The sequence below is a fragment of the Sceloporus undulatus genome, chromosome 5, assembly GCF_019175285.1.
Source record: "Sceloporus undulatus isolate JIND9_A2432 ecotype Alabama chromosome 5, SceUnd_v1.1, whole genome shotgun sequence".
NCBI lineage: Eukaryota > Metazoa > Chordata > Lepidosauria > Squamata > Phrynosomatidae > Sceloporus > Sceloporus undulatus.
This window is the reverse complement of record NC_056526.1, coordinates 176,792,378-176,813,016: the sequence shown is the minus strand read 5'-3', so window position 1 is coordinate 176,813,016 and position 20,639 is coordinate 176,792,378. Positions and strand designations below refer to the sequence as shown.

The 20,639-nt window shown below is 39.8% G+C and overlaps 1 protein-coding gene across 1 annotated transcript in view; it reads right to left on the bottom strand.

Moving 5' to 3' along the window:
* Positions 1 to 434: 434 nt before the first annotated feature.
* Positions 435 to 20,639, bottom strand: part of SNCA (synuclein alpha) — a 76,464-nt gene continuing 56,259 nt past the window's right edge. Inside the window, exons 5-6 of the mRNA XM_042467133.1 lie at positions 7,589 to 7,675; positions 435 to 875 (exon numbers count right to left, since the gene is read on the bottom strand). Of these exons, the coding sequence (XP_042323067.1) occupies positions 843 to 875; positions 7,589 to 7,675 (120 nt within the window). The 3' untranslated portion in view covers positions 435 to 842. The remainder of the gene's footprint in view (positions 876 to 7,588; positions 7,676 to 20,639) is intronic.

Genomic DNA, 20,639 nt, shown 5'->3' with positions numbered 1-20,639 from the left:
TGAGAAACCTGACCCATTCAGAATGGAAACTCACTGGCTGAGCTTGTGAAGCCACAAATTCTCACGCTTCATAGGCTGCTAACATATTGCAAATAAAGCAGTTTGACAGCACTTTAATATCCATGGCTCAGTGGCAACAGTCAGAGAAAGGCTCTATCAAACCTCCTCTGAATAAGTCTTGCCAACAAAACCTTGTTAGAAGGTTGTTATACATAGGAGTTGACTTGAAGTCACATAAGAACAACAGCAACAACAAATTTGAACAGATACCATATTTTATTCCAGTTGGACACCATTATTTACAGAGACATATTAGTAAAACATTTCACAGAGTACATAAAATTTCACAGTTAATATTTATAGGTGCATAGTTCATGCTCAATTACTTTATATATATGTATATATGTATAGAAATATATTAACAACTTTCACAATAATGTCATCCTTAGACAGAAAAGAGTAATCATCAGAAACATTAAAAAAATTATTGTAAACAATACTAAAAGTACTGACAATCTGTCAACAAAACATGTACAGCTTTACAAATAAGGAGTAGACACTTAGGTGTTTTTTAAAACTTGTTCTCAAACTTTTTAGAAGTTGAAGCCACAATATCCACACAACAACAATGGCTCTGAGACCCAAACTTTCATTTCAGAGGTAAGGGATATTACTGAAATGAAAACTGGACACAGTTACAGATGTTCCGATCATTGCTGATGGAAGACTTCAAAAGACACTGTAGAAACTATAAAAATAGTTTACGACTGGGCACATTGGAACTCAGCACTTGTACAGGACAGGATGTCTTTGTTAAGGAGACAGAAGAAAGAGAGCGGGATTTATGCTTCAGGTTCATAGTCCTGGTATTCCTCCTGTTGGGAACAGCAATAGTCAACAAGAGAGAAGGAAAAGGAAATGGATGAAAAGGATTAGGGAAAGGAGGAAGAGAAGAAGAGAAGGAAAAGAAAAAAAAATTAAATTTGAATACACAATGCAACCTGAAGGATAATTTTCTCTGTAGTGGTAAACCCGTGTCCAGGCTGTACTTCAAATTTTGAGTAGAGGTGCACAAGCTAGAAGGGGTACTTCTCCTCTTTCCCCACCCCTTTCTCTCTCTCTTTCACACACACAGACAACAAATATTTGTTGTATACATAGAAAACAATCCTGTGAAGGATAAGACTGACCAAGAACTCTTCTCTGTAATACCCACTTTTCAGACCTGTGAAGAAGAGCCTGACCTGTACTAGTTTCCATTCAGTTCTTTCATCCAAAGTCATCTCTCCATCTTGTTTCACTCTTCAGAGACTTCAGTTCTCATCAGGGATCAAGATTTAGACTTCTGTTGGGGATAAGATGACTTGTGGAGAGAGAGATGGTAATGAAGGAGCAGACAGATTAGTACAATCCTGCTCTTCATGTGTTTACTACATTGAGAAATGGAATGCCTGAAGAGGGCTCCAAGGTCTTTTCAGTCCTTGTGAGACTGATATAGATCATGTCTACCTATATCTAATTGATGTCAGCTGACAAGATGATGAATGCTACTGTACTCAGGAAGGCTTCTGTGTTCATAGGAGGATCTTGAGTTCTGCAATGTCTCCTTGGGGATCTACTGCAGAATCTGTAGTGATATTTTCTTTAGCAATTAACTACAGAACCAACTATGTCTACAAGATCTACTGTGCCCCATCAATTCCTCTCGGAAGGAAGGAAGGAAGGAAGGAAGGAAAATACAGGTTGAGGGAAAGAGGGAAAGAAGGGGGGGGAAGAAGGAAGTAGACTCTGTTTTGGAAGGATTACAAGATATATCGCATCTGTGCCTTTAGTGCAGGGGACTGGTTCTTATCCTAGAATCCTCTTTACCCTGAATGTCTCTTTGGGTTTCTAATTCATTCACCCATTCACTTAGTTTGCATCCTTCCCCCTTTCCTCCGATAATAAAGACTCATTTTCCTAGGCCAGGTGGAAAAAAGGGACAGAGTAGAATGGAAAGACTATTGGATTAAATTAAGTCTGCAAATCTATGGTTGCCTGACCCACTTCACAAATTTGGGGTGGACACTTCCATTCTCTCACTACTGTTGGAGCTGAACATTACTAGGTTCCTTTTTGGGTGGCTGTTAGTAGTCAACGTTGGCTTTCTATAACTAACAAAGTAGTCTCTTCCCTAAGAACAGTGGGTTGTGGTCCTCATGGTTCTTGGTAGGGCTGGTTTTGTAGCCATCACCTGGGACCTGTCAGGGCCTGGATCCTTACAAGGGACCCTCTGTCAATCCTCAGAACTTCCTCACCCTTCTTTTATCCTTGTTACTGACACTGCCTTTGCATTTGCCTTTCCATGGGAAGCTAGGCTACCCCCTCCCCTTTTTGCCTTTCATTGGCAAGCCAATACTTTTTTATTTAAGCAGACATTTGATATATAATTCATATCAAGGTGTTTTTATGGAGCAGGAGGGTTTTAGTTATGCTTTTAACTTTTGTATATTTAATTTAATTTTGTATTGTTTGTAGATGATTTTAATTGTTTTCAACTTTATTGAAATTTTAAAAATTGTTTTTATCTGTGGGCCACCTTGCGTCCCTCCTGGGAGAAAGGCAGCATACAAATGAAAACAACAACAACAACAACAGTGACCAGAGTGAGGAGATAAGGGAACCTCCTCCTTATGCCTTGTTTTCTCTTCTTTGACAATTGTAAAAACTGGTTCCAAAGGAAGGGAGTCAAGTCCAAGTTATCTGAATGAGTGGATTCTCCCACATGATCCTGCCCATGTTTTTAATACACTATAAAATCATCTAAAACCATACAAGAACAATAAAAAATGCACCACACGAACCCCATTCACGTCTTTCCCCTATAGCCACTTAGGGCTAAAACAGACAACCATATTAGGGCTGAAACAGACAACAGACAAGCTTCACGCCGCCCCTTTGAGTGCCAGATCAGGGTTACGGCAACCACAAGCTACAGGCCTGATCTGGCTTTTTTCCAGTGCAAAAAGAAGTGGCAAAATGCTGCTCCCTTTTGCACTAGCAGCTTTTCTGCTGCAGTGGTGGATTTTTTGTATTCCTATGGCATGTGGCATATAAATGCCATGCCACTGGAGTGCTGCAACTATGTCCGCTGTCTGGGCAGGTGGCATGACACTAGCTTGGGGGTGGTGTCAGGGTGTGCATCATCTAAATGCCATGCTGCCACATCACCCCCCAAGCTGGCCTATTTTGCCTGTCTGTTTTACCCCTTAATCGCCAAATGCTTATTCAAATCAAAAGGTCTTTACTTGCTAAGAGAAAGACAGCAGGGAGGGGTCTAGCTGAGAGAGTTGCACAGCCTGGGAGCAGCCACTGAGAAAGCTTTCTATTGTGTTCTCACCAAACATGCCTGTGAAGTTGATAGGACTATGAGAAAGCTGTCCCCAAAGAATCTTAAAACTTGGGCAAGCTCATATAAACTCTCCTAAGCTTCTCTCTGCTGTTCTTACCATTCAAGATCAGATGGGGCTACTTAGCAGGCTAAGGCCCTGGCTGCACTGGTATGGAGCAGTCTGGAGTACCCTGGCCTCAGGACTGCTCCAACCCACCCCCATTGCAAAGCCCTCTGTTCTGATGCTGGGCAGCTAACTGCACATGTGTCCTACTGGGCTCAGTGTTTCTGTCATTGCTCTGGGTCATTTCTCTCTGAGGTCAGATCAAACAACCAGCAGCATTGGTGAACACACCAGTTGGATGCATCAGAATGGATGGCTCCAGATCTTCTGGGAACATCCCGAGCAAACATGGAGTTTGTTAAATCTGAGGTAAGAGGGCTAAAACTCGGTTCTGGTGCACAACATTGCCTTGTCTGCTCGCACCAGAATCAGGGCTGTATGTTGTCTAGTCTTTCTGCCAAAGGAACAGTGGGAGACCATTGTATCTGGCCTGTGCAGAAAGGACCAACTGTGAGATTCTTCTGTTATGGAATCGGTGATGGGGAAAAAACTTCAGAGAAGCCTGTTCCTTGTTTAATATTCTGTACTGAATTTTTTCTTTCTGTTTTGGCTTGTTCTCTTTTTTGTGAACATGCAAGAACAGAACCCCAAGAGCCTGACCTCACTATGCCTACAGAAGGCAAAAAGTTGCTTAAGGAGAAAGGGGAAAGGCTGTTTCCCACCATATAATATGGGTATTTCTGCCTTTTTTTTTTTTTTTTTTGTCCCACAGTAAGGGCATTCTCTTTGCTTGCCTTCACAGGAAAAACATACTATACTATTCTTTTGCATTTCTATAAAGTGTAGCAAGGAGATAAATACTATAACTGTGTTTAAAGATGGTAAAGATGAAGTCTTAACTGAGACAGGTTTTCAGAAAATGCTGCAATTTGCTGACATTCACAATCCATTAAGGTCTGTAATTTTGTATTTAAATTTGAGCAGGTATCTCTATGAAGTTTCTGGCACAAATAAAGCAGATAAAGGAGGTGGGGTGGGGAAAGTGTTTTGAAGAAAGATCAAAAATCTACAATTCTAAGCAGTATTCAGATACAGCAGAGGCAGGGAAGAAAGATGTACATGTATTTTCACACTGCATAATGTATGCATATTTTTCTATGCTTCTTTGATACTGAATTAGGATCTGATCATAATTAAAGTCCTTACACTGAAGGTACCAGCATAAAACATGAATCAGGGACTGGAAAGCTGTGCTCCAAAGACAGTTTGGTTCTAACTCTTGTCACCACAGTCAACATGTCCAATGGGCAGTAATTATAGAATCAAAGAGCTGGAAGGGACTGCAAGGACCATACTGTGCAAATCCATGGCATGCATAGATTTATAACTCCTGAGAGATGACTAAAGAGGCAGTTTAGGCAAAAGTTATCCAGCTTCCTTAGCCATTCTTCATTAGGCTTGTTTCCATTGGACCTTTGATCAATGGAAACACTCCTCTGGACACATCCCAGTTTGTCAATAGCTTTCTTGAACAGTGGTGCCCAGAATTGGGCACAGTATTTTACATTACGTTTTACTAAAGTTACTACTACTACTACTACTCTTGATCTGGACAATATACTCCTGCTGATGCAGTATATAATGGCATTGGCTTTTTTGGTTTTTGCATCACACTGTCGACTCATGCTTAGCTTGTGGCCTACTAAGACCCCTAGATCCCTTTCACAAGTACTGCTTTCAAGCCAGATGTTACACATCCTATACCTTACATTTATTCTTGCTGAAATTCATTTTGTTAGTTTTGGCCCAGTTCAGCAATTTGTTAAGATGATTCTGAATTCTGATCCTGTCTTCTGGGATATTAGCTACCCGCTACCCCTCTTAATTTGATGCCATCTGCAAATCTGTAAAACATGCTTTCTGATCCATCATCCAAATTATTTATAAAGAGACTGAACAACACAGGGCCCAGGTCAGAACCCTGAAGTGTATCCCACTAGTCATTTCTTTCCAGGATGATGACGAACTATTTCTTAGCACACTCTGGGTTTGGTTTATTAACCAATTGCAAATCTACCTAACAGTAGTGCTATCTAGCCTATGATTCACCAGGTTGTCTGCAAGACTATAATGGAATGATGGGTACTGTAAGCTGCTCTGAGAGGCTTTTTGGCTAAAGAGTGGGGTATAAATACTCCAAATAAATGAATAAATAAATAAATAAATACTGTGATATAACAACTTCTGGAGGTGAAGTTCGGCTAGAGTGGACCAAGGGGCGAAACAGACAGCCCCTTTGTGCCAGCTTGGGGGCGGTGTCAGAGTGCGGTGTTTAGACAACGCACGCTCTGACACCGCCCACTTGACCACATAGCTTTGTGGCATATGCCACAAGAACACTACAAACCTGTGGTGGAAAAGACAGGCTGGGGGCATGGCGTGTGGTTGACACGGCCCCGACCTGGTGTTCAAAGAGGGACTGTCAAGCTGCCCCTTCAGGACTGTGTGTTTCAGCCCCAAGTTCATCCTAGGCAAATTTGTATTGAAAGTCTTTTGCTGTTCAGGCTCCTCAGGAATCATAAATTAAAAGTCCACACAAATGAAGAAGTACCATATATTGCATATACTATACTGTGTGTGTGTGTGTGCGTATACACACACACACACACACACACATACATCTCTCTCTCTCTCTCTCTCTCTCTCTGCACACATGTGCGTGCATGGGTATATAAGCTCACACATACCCTGCTATTGTAATCAAGCTAGTATTGTAAGTGTATGTAAGAATGTTTATGGTCAAAGGTGAGTGAATGATAACAGAAGGGGATTCAGCCTGTGCTGGATTGGGTTATCCAAAACAAACAAACAAACAGCTTCATTTATATACCGCTTCATACTGAACTAACAGTGTCTAAGTGGGTTACAACTGTAAGCTAATTGCCTCCAACAGTCTGGGTACCTTGAGCCCTTTCGCTGGTATTGAACTCGCAATCCTTACGGTTTTGAGTGAGTGGCTTCAGTACAGGCATTTAATCACTGCACCACCAGGGCTCCATGTCCCAATGATGATGATGATGATGATGATGATGATGATGATGATTTATTTATTTATACCAATGATGTATAAATACCCAATGATGGCCCTCTTCCCAGGTAGCTATGTGAGTATTATATTTGTTAGTGAGTGGGAGAATTGATTGATTAATTAATTAATTAATTAATTATCCTGCCTTTCTCCTGACATGGGACCAAAGGTGGTTCACACCATAACTTAAAACAAAGTCATCTCTCTTTTTTTTAAAGAACTCAAATGATAAAAAAGTTAATAAACACTTAAATAAACTACCATATGGAAATATTAAAGCAATATACAATTATGTAGAAACATCACAATAACAACACAAGTACAGTTGGCCCTCCATATCCATGGATTCTATATTTACAGATTCAACCATCCACAACTTGAAAATATCTACACACAATTCTCCCCCCCCCCCCAAAGCAAACCTTGATTTTGTCATTTTATAAAAAGGATACCATTTTACTACACCATTGCATATAATACGACCTGACCATCCATCCACAGCGGGGTCTGGAGCCAAACCCCAGTGCATACTGAGGGTCTACTGTACAGCACAGACATGTGTTATGGAAAGATTTTGGGGAGGGTCCTTTGATGGTCATCACAAGCAATATAGGAGCACACTGCTATTTTTAATTCCTAAGAAATTTAACTGGTCACATGTAAACCCGCTCTCTCTCTCTCTTTACTTTTCTCAGATAATTTCTTCTGAATAGAAATCTCAAATTAATCTCCACATTTTAATTTGGGGGGAACATTTCACTACTAGATGTTTCAGTCTGCAGCTCCCATCAGTTCTGGCATGTCCAATGGTAAAAGACTGCAGAAATTTTCTTTTAAATTATCTGGATGAACAAATGGTATTCACCATTGATTTAGATAAAATTTAATGGGAACTAGTCTCTGAAGTCAGATGAGCTTTGTCCACTGCCTAGAGAGTTTCTCCAGTGAGTTCAAGACAGGTCTATTGTATGCTAGTTTCCTAATTTCCCAAAGGGTTGCAAACATGTGTCCAGAACATGCATCAAGAGCCTGTTATTCTGTAAAAAGCTGTCAAAGAAAGATTTACCTCTGGAGGCATTTCGTAGGCTTCATTTTCAGGGTCTCCTGGCATGTCTGTGTTATCCAGCATTCCTTCTTGAGGAAACCCTTCATTCTGCAGATGTAAGGAAGAAAATAAAACAACATGGAATTTTTTAAAGTTTAATTTTAAATATGAACACATCATTCCACATTTCAAATATGGAATATTTCAAATATACTAGCTCTCTCTGTGTCTCTAAAATAAATTGCCCCTGCGAAAGTATATAAAAATCTCCAAACAGTGGAGAGGAAACTGAGGAAAAGACAACTCTTTGTCTTCAGTTTTAATTTTCATTTGTTTGTTTGTAAAAAGCCCAACAACAAACCTACTTTTTGCACTAACCAGAAGTCTTTGGGGGGAAAATCCCATTTTTTTTTGCTTTGCAGAATAATTCCTCCAAAACAGTTTGGGCTGTTTGAATACCAGAATTAAATTGTCTCTGGTCAATTTTTCTTCCTAACAGTTTTCTAACTGTCAGGAAATCTGTTTTTGATGTGGTATTGAATCTTTACAAATAAGGGTGTTACATACAGATAGGCTATATTTGATCTTCTGACAGGCTCACAGACTTCCATATGAAAATTAAAAGAGTCCCAACCATTCCTAATGACAGATTTGTGCCATTTACATCCTGTAGTAACTGTGTATTTGATGACAGAGTCCTGGGTGCAATATATCATGAATAAGAAAAGGTGTGGTGCTGCAGTCTCCAGCACAGTCTATCTGTATGTCACACACTAACAGTTCCCCAGTGCCTTTTTATTTTTTATAAAGTGAAGCTGCTTCAAAAGACATTTCAGAGGCAGTGTGGGAGGAAAATGATACCCGCTTTTGACTCCTCTCATTTTTTCAGTTCAAAATGCTGATCATTGACATCTTTTGCTCTTGTGGGATTCAAAAGAATGGCAAACACACACTGGAATCTATGCTGGAGAAAGAAGCCATTGGGAATGAAATAGGGATGTAGCAGACAAAAGGGTTAAAAGCCTTCACCCTTTTCTGTTCCCAGAACTGTTTCCCTTTTCTAAATTAAAGAGCAGCAAGTCTTCATTTTGACACATGGCCCAGTTATTGTAATGGTCTCTAGATCCCTGACCTGCTTTTCATTGCCTATGTATGTATAATATTAATAATTTATTCAATTTGTACAAATTTGGTTTCCTTGTATCAGAATCAGAGATGTCCCCCCCCCCCCAGTTTACAATTCTAGATCTTTTGGTTTTATAACTGTGGCTTTTCAGGATGATTTTCTACATGTGCTTCTAAATAGTGACCAGATTCAATAGTGGGAAGGAATTTTGCCCACTTCATCCTGATCAGATTGGCTAATAATGTTCTTTGCTCCACCATGGAAAAGCCGTGTGTATAGCTTGAATGTATCTTCCAAGCATGTAGCATCACTTTCTCTGAAAGTAGTTCTTATATTATAAATCATTGCTGACATGTTGATGTTTGTGTCTGCATAGATAATTTGATGGTGCAGGGAGGAGGCATCGAAGTATTTTGGACTCTGTTCACACTACACAATGATAGTGCTATTCCTCTTTAAATGCCATGGTTCCATCCTATGGAATCCTAGGACTTGCAGTTTAGGGAGGGGCATTTAGAGTTTAGAGCCAATTAGCTTCTGTGTGCAGTACAAATTGTTGGTTATTACCTTTAAAGCCCTATATGGCTTGGGCCCGAGTTACTTGAAGGAACGCCTCTCCCTACACAATCCGCCCAGCACTCTCAGAATATCAGGGAAGAATTTATTAGAACACCATAAGTCCAGGCTAACAACAACTTCTCATACATCATTTACGGCTGCAGTTCCCAAATTATGGAATAGCTTACTGGGAGAGATCCGTCTTATTACCACCTTAGATGCCTTTAAGCAGGCTCTTGAGATGGATCTCTTCCAGCGGGCTTACCCCCCTGACCTTTTAGAGGAGATTTTAAGATAAAATGCTTTACTCTGGTTATAACAATAAGTTTTTGGATGTTTCTGGTTGTTCAGATGATGTTTTAATTTAAACATTATATTGTTAGTGTTTTATTATCTGTATTTTTATACTTGTATTTTACTATTTTATTGATGTAATCCCTCCTCGATCCGCAGGGAGAGGCGGGAAATATATATAAAATTATTATTATTATTATTGTTATTATTATTATTATTATTATTATTATTATTATTATATAACCGCATGGAAACCAGGTTTTGCATATGTTCATTGTAATGGCTTTACTGTATTCATTTTCAGAAATCACATTTCATGTATAAGTTATAACATGAGGTATATATGCGCTTTCAACTTCTGTACTTATACAACTCAAATTTGAAGTTACTAATATAGGTGTATTGTCTTTTTTTAACAGCTGTCGTGGGAGGTTTTCTCAGTAAAAAAAATGTTGTAAATTAATTTCTGGAACAAACTTTTTTTTACACCCCGAGACTCAATCTTATCTTTACATTACATTTAAACAACAACAACAACAACAACATTGCCCCTCCCCCCCAAAGGCAACAGTCAAATGAACATATAGGTGATAACTGCACTGACTGAAGATAAAGGGTCATGCAATTTATAATTGGAGGTTGGGGGGTTGGGAAGGGATCAATTAGTATTTTATTTCCAATGCATTTTTACTGTTGTAACCCACCTGGATTCCTAGTGATTGGGCAGGCTATAAATAAAACATTATTTATTTATTTATTTATTTATTATAATTCATTTTATTTTGGATACCATTAAGGACATACGTGAAAGGGAGACACCATTAAAATTGTACATGAGGCTTCACCTATAGAGCATTTAATCAAACTACAGGACCAGAATATTTCTGAATCTTATACATATTAAGTCCACATCACTTTTTTTGTGACACAAAATTTGTCAGTGAGTTCATTCCCTGTGGTGTACTGATATGTATTTCTTTTGACTCACTTTTGCTTCTGGTTCACTGGAGCGGAAAATGAGATGAATGAGTATGTGACCACTCTTTCAAACTTTCTATCTCTCCTGGCTACTTTGTGAGCTTTGATATATCAAAATTTCTTTAAAAGAACATTAATGAATTAGTTCTGCTTTATACATCTTTTACTTTAACATCTACTTTATTTCTCAGTGTGTTCTCTGAGTGCATTTTTCAGTCTTTTTACAAATGGTTTACATTCAGGTTAAGTAAGTTACATTTTAAGTCTCATTAATTTTAAAGGAATCAATGGAATTCAATTAGGAGACTAAATTCCAGTTTTCAATGGACAACTCTGACCAATCTGCCTCCTGGAACCCACTACTGCTGTGCCATTTAAAATTCCTTGGGAATTTAGGAAAAATCATTTAAATCAATCAGAAAATGTTTATTTTAAAAGTTTGTCATGGGATTTTGTTTTTGGTTTCGAACTGCAAAAATGTAGCAGTATCATTGGGTAGGCTAGGACTTACATAAACGGGACTTTGGAGTCTCCTTTAGCCAAACCTTTAGGAATTCCTGATTCACAACCTGATTCCGAATTTATTCAGAATTAAATCTCACATAATTTAGTGGGATAATATTCTCTGGGAAGTATGCAGCAAATTGCGACCTCAAGCATAACAATTTTCATCTCCCATCAGTTGATAGTGGATTTAGGAGTGGTTGTGTGCTGGTGTTTACCACAAGTGTAATATTTTGTGGCTGTCTTTTCCTATCAATAAAGAGCAGAGAGGTCTAATTTTTCATCAATGAAATATATCAAGGAAAACACATTTATGAAATTCCTTTTGAGTTTCCACATGAAAAACTGTGGGCTGTCCAACAATATAAAGTAGTAGGAAAACTGGAAGTAACTCATTTTGCCAGCAGTGCATCACCAGTAAAAGTGAAAAGAACACTGTTTTGTTGCTAGAGGAGTTGAAGAGGGATAGAAGAATCACAAACTGCTTGGCCCAATAGATTTCTTAAATATAAACCTCAGCTATTTGATAGGTGACTCAGGAATGGTCTATACATTTTTTTTATTACACCTATCATAATCTTTCACATACATGTTGCCTGGGGGAATTCTAGGACCTCGAGTCCAAATGAATAATTTCCTAAGCTCTGGTTTGTTACCTAAAAAAGTGTGTGTGTGTGTGGGGGGGGGAACTGGGGTCTCCACCAACTGTAGCAGCATCTCCTTCAATGTTGGGAAAACTGCTTATGTTCAAAGAGGCCTGCGAGAGGTGGGTAACTGGGGGATCATTTATACCACTACTAACTGCAGTGGAACTCCAACTTTGGTGAATAAATGTTTTATTTAGAAACATGCAAGAGTGCAACCAAGCAAACAGTAGTTCAGTCAGAAACACCATACAAAGCTAACTGAAAGAAAGGTGTGGGATATTGTATAGTGGAGGCTTAGGGTTGTAGAGAGGGTGATATTTACCAGTCCTGGAGACGAATCCCCAGAAAGCGGAGTATGGCTCAGACAGCATCTGAGGGTGATATAGGAAGAGGAAGCTCTGTATGGTTGGACAGAGCTCTGGTGTTAGCAAATTTGATATGACTAGGGTAGATATTAATATCCTGTTTCATATCCTCAAGGGGTACTTTGTTTCCTCGAGGAGTACACACATTTATTGTGTTCCTTCCATTCTTGACCATCATAATTGTTTATTCTTTAAACTGGCACTTATAAAATTAACCCAGGTCTTGGCTTTGGATCCTTGCCTAGAGATCCTCTTTGGCCTACCAACCAAGTTCCACTCATTCTTTTTGAAGAATGAATCTTGAGAGCTTTCTCATCATTAATTTGTCTCCTTCATTATACTTCATTGGTGAAAGAAACATAGATTTACCTTGCCCCCCCCCACTTTTAAAAGTTTTCTCTGTTTCCAGTTAAATTGTACAAAAAAAAGTGTAATTGTTTATGGTTAGTAACATAAGTAAATGAACATGTTTAGCTAGCTAACAATATAAATCGATTATATTTTCATGTTTCGTTTAAGCAGCGTTTCTGAAAGTAACTGTGACAGCAAAATTTAAAAACCAAATTGAGATTATTATTTAAATAAGAAGCTCTGCTGAACAGGCAGATATCTATTCTCATCATGATTACAATACAAAAATAATCAGTGTAATTATTCTTGATAACACTGCAGAAATCTACCTCTTTGAATCAACAGTGTTTAGAATAATTTCCTGTCTCCAGTTGTTGCTCTCTGGTATGCACTGAAATATTTAATACCTTTATTCAGTTACAAGTTCAGCCTTTCCTTAATGAGACCATCTTGCTTAACAAAACCTATTCCATTTTCAAATACAAATAAAAATCCTCAGCTTTGTTTCTCCACAATTTGTCCATCTCCAGGTGCTTCCTAATATGGCACTCTAATATGGAGGATGATGTCCACCAATTATTCTGATTTGGTAGGGACAATCCCAATTAATTCACTATTATCACACTTTTGAACGGCTTTTAAAATGTTCGTTTCTCTCTCCTCCTCCCACTTTTCTCCATTGTCCTCAGCTTATGTCAATTGCTGTAAACTGGGTCCAAAGTGGCTTCTGCTCAGTGTAGTCACCAAGGTGAAAAGGAGAAAGGAGGGAGCCAAATCTTGCCCTTTCCTGTAGACTCAGGCAAAAACTAACTGGTGCAGCATATTCTAATTTACATGTTCTCACTCATTCGTAACGTTTGCCATCTTGATCACATTGTGATGTTCCTCTGTCATGTGTGTCCTGGTTTTGATCTGTGAAATGTTGGCAGGTATGGAGAGGACTTTGAAACACATATTGTTTGGAGGGTATGGCTTCTGTGACCAGGCAGATGGTTTCTGGAATCCTTGTCAGCATCACAGCCAAACATTAACAGCTCTTCAGTGGCACAGTAAAGAGTAATTTGTATTTAATAGGCCCTGATAGATAGTTTCATTTTGGTTTGGCAGTTCAAGGCTGGGAAAGATTTATAGCTGGAAAAGAGGGGGGGGGGTTAACGTTCCTGTTATGAACTCCAGGCTTGGGGTGAATAAAGAGAGTTTTATTTAGAAAAAATGCAGAGTGGAGTCATACACACAACAGCCATCCACATAGACACAGCATTCAGAGCTAACAGAAATGGAACTATGGAAATGGAATAGCAGAGCTTGAGGGGTTTGCAGGGAGTGATAATTACCTGTCTGATGAGTACAGCATGGGAAGCTGGAGTGGTTCATACTGGAAGGTCTGACATTGGCATAGTTTCATACATGGAGTGCAGCCTGAGACAACTGTATACAAGCTGTGAGTGCACAGACACTAGGTTCCTGAGACCCATGCTTATACCTAAAATCTTGCCCCAAGCAATGGGCTATCTTGCAAGGTAACAAAGGCTTGATACTCTTTCCTGGGAATTGACAATGGGATTCTGGATTGGTTGGTGGCTTTAATTTTAGTGTGACAAAAAACAGCCATAGGATCAGGATATTCTTAGGATGGATAGACAGGGAAGTTTGGTTGGGAACACAATAGGGTAGGAAGGGAAGCTGGCTTACTGCCTTGAGTGCAAGGCAATCCTTTTTCTCAAGGTGCAAGAGGAAATGCACATGGAAGGAACACTTAGTACATCTATTTAGATTTGATTGTCTTATTACCTGGATGTGCACATGCTCTGGGTTTCACTCCTTTTCTCCTGGGAACCTGACCTGGTTTTCCTAAAGGTCATTATGACCTCTCAAGAACATACTGGCTCCAGATATGAAATATGGAGATCCCAAATACAGTATGGGATTAAGCAGGGTGTGCTAACAGTAGCAAAGGTAGAAATAACATGGAAAGAACAAGGATAGATTCTTGCAACACAAAAGAAGAGTAGTTCAACATGTTTCAGAAAACTTTTAACGCAAAACTAATATTATGGACATATGAAATGGAACAACCAGATCAGGTAATCTTTGCATAAATAAACAGAAACAGTTTGAGAGACCACTGAAAAGCCTCTTCCAGAATGCATCCTAGCATTTTTCTTTCTTTCTTTCAGCAGCTTCTACTTTTCTTATGATTTCCATTTTGGTGGCAAAACATATAGATCTATGCCTTTTCAACATGCCAGGCTAGCTGGTGAGGCATGTTAATCTAATTTACCCTTTCCCCCCATTCTGCTCTTCAGACATGCTTAATAAGTGATTCTGGAGGCAACTGTTTACCTTGCTGGTTGCACATATGCACACATAGTTACAGGAGGATCATCATAATCCCATTCCTTCCCAAGTCACCCTTTTCCCCATTCTTTACTGCATACACACTAAGTCTATGCTGAAAGAAACATCAACTTCTACCTAGACAGAAGACAAGAAAAGGGGTGGGGAACTGGGTTGGGTTGGGCTTCCATAAAAAGACATCATAAAAAGGAGCTTCTTTGTTAGAAATGAAATATACTTGTATAATGCATGAATAGGATATTGTTTCCGCATTGTATACTAACCTAGAAATACGTTCTGCATTTGCAAAACTCTTTTAAAAATGACTAGTTTATTATCATCTTCTCTAACAAGCTACCAGTAGATTCATACCATCTGCAATTCATTGCCTCTGGGGCAAAATAATTTCTAGTCAACATTTTAACAAATACAAATTAAGCAGTGGCTAGGACTGACTAAACACTAATACAGTCTCTCTCTCCGTATAATTTATCTCCTCAGAATGAGGTAAAAGAACCATAATTGTGCTTACCTATGATTAATGGAAGTAGCCTTTTTGTAGCAGAAAAGGCTGTAACTGCAGCTAAATTAGGCCACAACACTGAGGGCTGTATACCTGATTATATGTTTATTAACGTCACTAGAAACACCCACAATTTATGCTGCTTGGTAGAATTAGATCTTTGGCACATTAGGTGTTTATTATACAGAAACTTTTTTTGTATATTAAAAAAAACGTAATAGCATTGAAATACTATTTGCTGTCTTTTGAACTACTGTTAGGGTAGTTCCACAAAATTCCAGCTGTGTTTTTGCTCTTGGTTTTGTAGAATATCACAAAATAGTATCATTCTTAGAATTTAGCCACCACCCTGCAGATTACAGTCATTTGGAAAGCAGTGGTGTCAGGGCCCCTTAGGGTGTTACCTAGTGCAGTCCACATCCCAGCACCCCACTGGTGATGCCCCTGTGTCTCTGCCCAATAAGGACAGTTGAAGGGTTTGTGGATATGTCCTTAGATTCCTCTGTGATATTCTGGAGAGAATGAGTGGTTCATGCCCTTCACATTTAGCTGAATTCTACACACCAGCCACAAATAAAGGTGACAAAATATGGAAAAGGGAAAAGCGCAAGGAATTTATGTGTTAACAGTTTCCCTGAATACCCTCAAAAGGTATTAGGAGAAAATACCAAAGATAACCTGTGGAAGTGTTTGGAACCTTGTAGTGTATCTAAGAAAAGGCCCTTGCTGTTTTTAAAGTGGTTGCCCTGCTGTTCCTGACACGGTAAGTGCCTTGCTCAAGTGTTCCCTTAAGTGCAATGCAGATGCTACCCTTCATCTACCAAGATGGTTAAGATTTCAGCCAGTTGGAAAAAAAGGCATCTGCCAGGGAAAGGACCAGCTGTGATAATTACAACTCAGAATTCTTGATTCTGTCTATTTAACTGCTTGGGTGAAGGAGAAATATTCAAAGACAGGTGAGGATACACAAGCAAATAAAGCTTTAATTTATTTGTTTACCTTTTAGAAAGCAGGTAAACCATCATTATTGGTGTTAAGAGTGTGGGTTATGTCAGGCACTGAAGGTGCGGTTTGTCCGCTGTGGTTCTCAGTTTTACCAGTGGTGATAATTGTTTAAAATTACAGAGCAGAACCTTCCTCTCCTTGGCAACTCACCTGGAAGTTAATACAGATTTTTAACTATAATTTAGTATATCCAGTGCTTAAGGGGATAAGGGTTGGAAAGCCTCAGATGAGAAGAAAGTAGGGTCTGTTGTTCTTTGCCTCATCCTCTATGGCAGAGGTGGCCAAAGTGCAACCTGTGAGCCACATGTGGCCCTCTAGTGCATGTGAAAAAGTGGCACATTACAGACTGCCCAAAAGGGCGGTCTGCCGCCGCCGCCGCTTGCTGCACCAGGGAACCGCAGCGGACAAACTGCACAATTCCCTGGTGCAGCAAAAAGAACCTGCAAAAAAGCCGGTTCTTTTTGCGGCACGGTTATGACGCCGCAAGGCACCAATGGCGCACTTGCGGTGTCATTTCCGCACCATGACATGCGGATGCTAAGCGTCCACTACATCAAAATGGTGGCACCCATGTAGAATGGCACTGCCATTTTGGACGTGCTCGGCACGTACTAGGGTTACGAGGTGTCCAGAAAGGATGCCCCTTCCTAACCCAAGTACGTGCTGAGCATGTATTTTTTGCCGGTGTGTAACCCGCCAAGGTCACTGGGAGAAATGATCATAAATTCTCACACAGTTCCAGAACATCTACTGCATAGACTGTAATGGGACTGAATGGATCACACTGTTGTATAGTTAGAAATACCAGGCAAAGATGCTACAATGGACACATCAACCTAAGAGATGAACATTCCAATGGATAACAGGCTGGGAATTTGGTGTCTCACCAGGGAAGTCATTACATTGTTTGTCCAGATATGGGAGAAGACCTTCTCAACTGTCACCATCTCAACTGTAGAAGGCCCTCCCCTTAAAGGCCAGACTTCTGCCAACACTGACTTCATTTAGGTGACAAATAAAAGCATGGCTATTTATTGAAACCTTTAGGCCTCCCAGAATTGTCTCAGAATTCAAATGCACTTGATTATAAACTGTTTTAATCTTTTGTTTTAAACAGGTTTAATATGCATTTAGTCTATTTAAGTTAAAAGCATTTTATTTGTTGTCAAGTGTTTTAACTTGCGTTGATTTTACTTGTATGCTGTCCTAAGATCTCCTGGTAGAGGGTGAGATATATTTTAATGATTAAATAAATTTTATAAAATTATTCTGGATAACCAGTGGTTCCTCCCTCCCACAAGCCTAGCTGTGAGAAATGGAGTGGGACTCCTTCTACATGCTCAGACCTTTTAGTGGACGATAGAGTGCTGATGTCTAATTTTGGGAGGAGGTGGCAGGGGAATCTAAATATTTGGACATGTAATAACTATTTATGTAACTATAGGTTTTTTATGGATTTTTCGGGCTATGTGGCCATGTTCTAGCTGAGTTTATTCCTGACGTTTCACCAGCATCTGTAGCTGGCATCTTCAGAGAATGCTGACCTAGAAGAGAGTGGAGATCACACACACACACACACACACACACACACACACACACACTGTGTGTGAACCTGTGTGAGAACCTGTGTGAGGAGGAGCGATTCTCACATTAATCTGTGTATTGTTCTGTTGTTGATGATAGGGCTGCAGGGTGGGAGGATATGCAAAAGAGGATTAGTGTCTGCTAAGTGGTGACCATTGTCTGCTGGGAAAGCTCCTGACCTTGAGTAATTTCTCGTTTGCATTTCCTGCTGAAGTTGTCCAAGTGTTGGTGGATTTCAATGGCTTCCCTGTGCATTCTGACTTGATAGTTGTTGGCATGGTCCAGGATTTCAGTGTTTTCAAACAGCATTTTGTGCCCAGGATGGTTTATAATGTGTTCTGCTAATGCTGATTTTTCTGGCTGACACTGCATTTGGTGGTCCATATGTAGACTTGTCCACAGCTGCATGGTATGCGGTAAACTCCTGCAGCTGTGAGAGGGTCTCTCCTGTCCTTCGCTGAGCGTAGCATTTTCTGGATTTTCTTGGTTGGTTTGTAAACCATTTGTAGGTTGTGTTTCTTCATCACTTTCCCTATTCTGTCTGTGACTCCTTTGATGTATGGTAAAAATACTTTTCCTTTGGGTGGTTGCTTGTCTCCACTCCTCTGGGTTTTTCTGGGTCTGGCAGCCCTTCTGATGTTTGAGCTGGAATAACCTGTAGAGCCCAGTCTAGGTGCTTCAATTCATCTTCCAAGAAGTGCGATTCACAGATGTATTTTGCCAGGTCTACCAGTGTTTTGATTGTGCTTCTTTTTTGTCCTGGGTGATGGTTGGAGTTCTTGTGTAGATATCTGTCCGTATGTATAGGTTTTCTGTAGACTGTGTGACCCAAACATTGGTTAGGTTTGCGGATGACTAGGACATCCAAGAATGGCAGTGTTCTTTCCTTTTCTTTTTCCATAGTGAATTAGATGTGAGGATGTATGCCATTCAGATGGTTCAGGAACACAGCCAGATCTTCTTCTCCATGGCTCCAAATGGTGAACGTGTCATCCACATATCGGAACTAAGTTGTGGGCTTTTTTGGTGCTGTTTCTAGGGCTTGCTTTTCTAAGTATTCCATGTAAAAGTTTGCTGTCACAGGTCTTAGAGGACTTCCCATTGCTACCCCATCTCTCTTCTCGTAGAATCCATTGTCCCACTGGAAATAGCTTGTGGTGAGGCAATGTTCAAACAGGGTTGTGATATCTATATACCCACTCTCTTCTAGGTCAGCATTCTCTGAAGATGCCAGTCACAGATGCTGGCGAAACATCAGGAATCAACTCTGCTAGAACATGGCCACATACCCCGAAAAACCCACAAAAAACTATGGATGCTGGCAATGAAAGCCTTCGACTTCATATTTACAGTATATAACTATTTATTCCACTGTTTATCAGCCTGCCATTATCATTTTTCAGACCTCGGAGTGCAAGCATACCTACAGATGTGTATGATTTCAGGGCATACTCTCTGTGGAATGATTCCCTCCATGGCAGATAAGAATAAGCTTTCTTTGCTATGAAACATCCGCTATATCCATTATTTAACCAATACATCATCACCTATACAATTTGCTTTATCTCATTCTGATTATTCTCAGATCTGCTTTGATTAATAATTTTCTGTTTCCCCCAATATCTTTGCACCGTTGTTAATCAGTTCCTCCTCCCACTGGATACAGTCAGCTCCCCATCTCCAAGTATTTTGCATTCATAGATTCAATCATCCACAGCTTGAAAATGTGTATTTTTAAAAAATCCTAAAAGCAAACCTAGATATTGCCATCTTATATAAGGAAAACAATTTAACTACACTATTGTATATAATGGGACGTGAGCATCCATTGATTTTGGTATTCATGGTGTGTGTGTCCTGGAACCAAACCCCAGTGGATACCAAGGACCCATTATACTGCTCTCTATGGCCCAAAATGCATGGGCTAAAAGAAGCAGATTCTGGCTGCTTTGGGGGTGTGGCATTCACATGACGCACACCCCCAAAGCAACAGGAAGCTGCTCTGAGGCTGCATAACCGAGCCTGAAGCTGTTGCAAATGGGTGGTTTGGCTTGGCCCGCTTTGAGAGCAGGCCGTGTGGTCACTGCAGGCCTGGCCCGATGGTGGCTGAGGGCCACTCATTGCTGTCTGTTTGCTCCGCCTGTTCAATAACATTATAAAAAAGTGAAACAGAAAGCATGTTTCTGAAGCATGACAGGAGGTTGGACTGGATGGCCCTTGTGGTCTCTTCCAACTCTATGATTCTAAACATGAAATGTAAATGAGGCTGGTGGCTTCTATGTCAGTTGAGATGGTGAACCTGCTCTGGATTTCAAACTGAGCTTTAAGGGGGCTATCCAAAGTGCTGAACCCAATCAGCAAAACAGATTCAAAATGTGGGACAGTTTCCTTAAGATTCAGAATAAAACCTGGAGCAGCTTCTCCAGGCCACTGGCATGGGAGCAACCATCTGTGACTGGATCTTGGTAGATGTGCTAGAAAGTCCACTAAATCACCAGCAAGAAGAATATGGGCTTACGGGCTTTACCTTACTTAGAGGAGAAATTTCATTTTAATGGCACTGGGTATATATTACAGTATCTGTAAAATAATATATTCTCTCTCTCTCTCTCTGTGCTACAGGTTGAGACACCTTTATCCAAAACACTTGGGACCAGGAATATTTTGGAATTTTTCATATTTTGGAATATTTGCATATACATAATGAGATATCTTGGAGATTTGACCTAAGTCTAAACATGAAATTCATTTATGTTTCACACATACCTTATACACATAGACAGAATATTTTTATTACTTT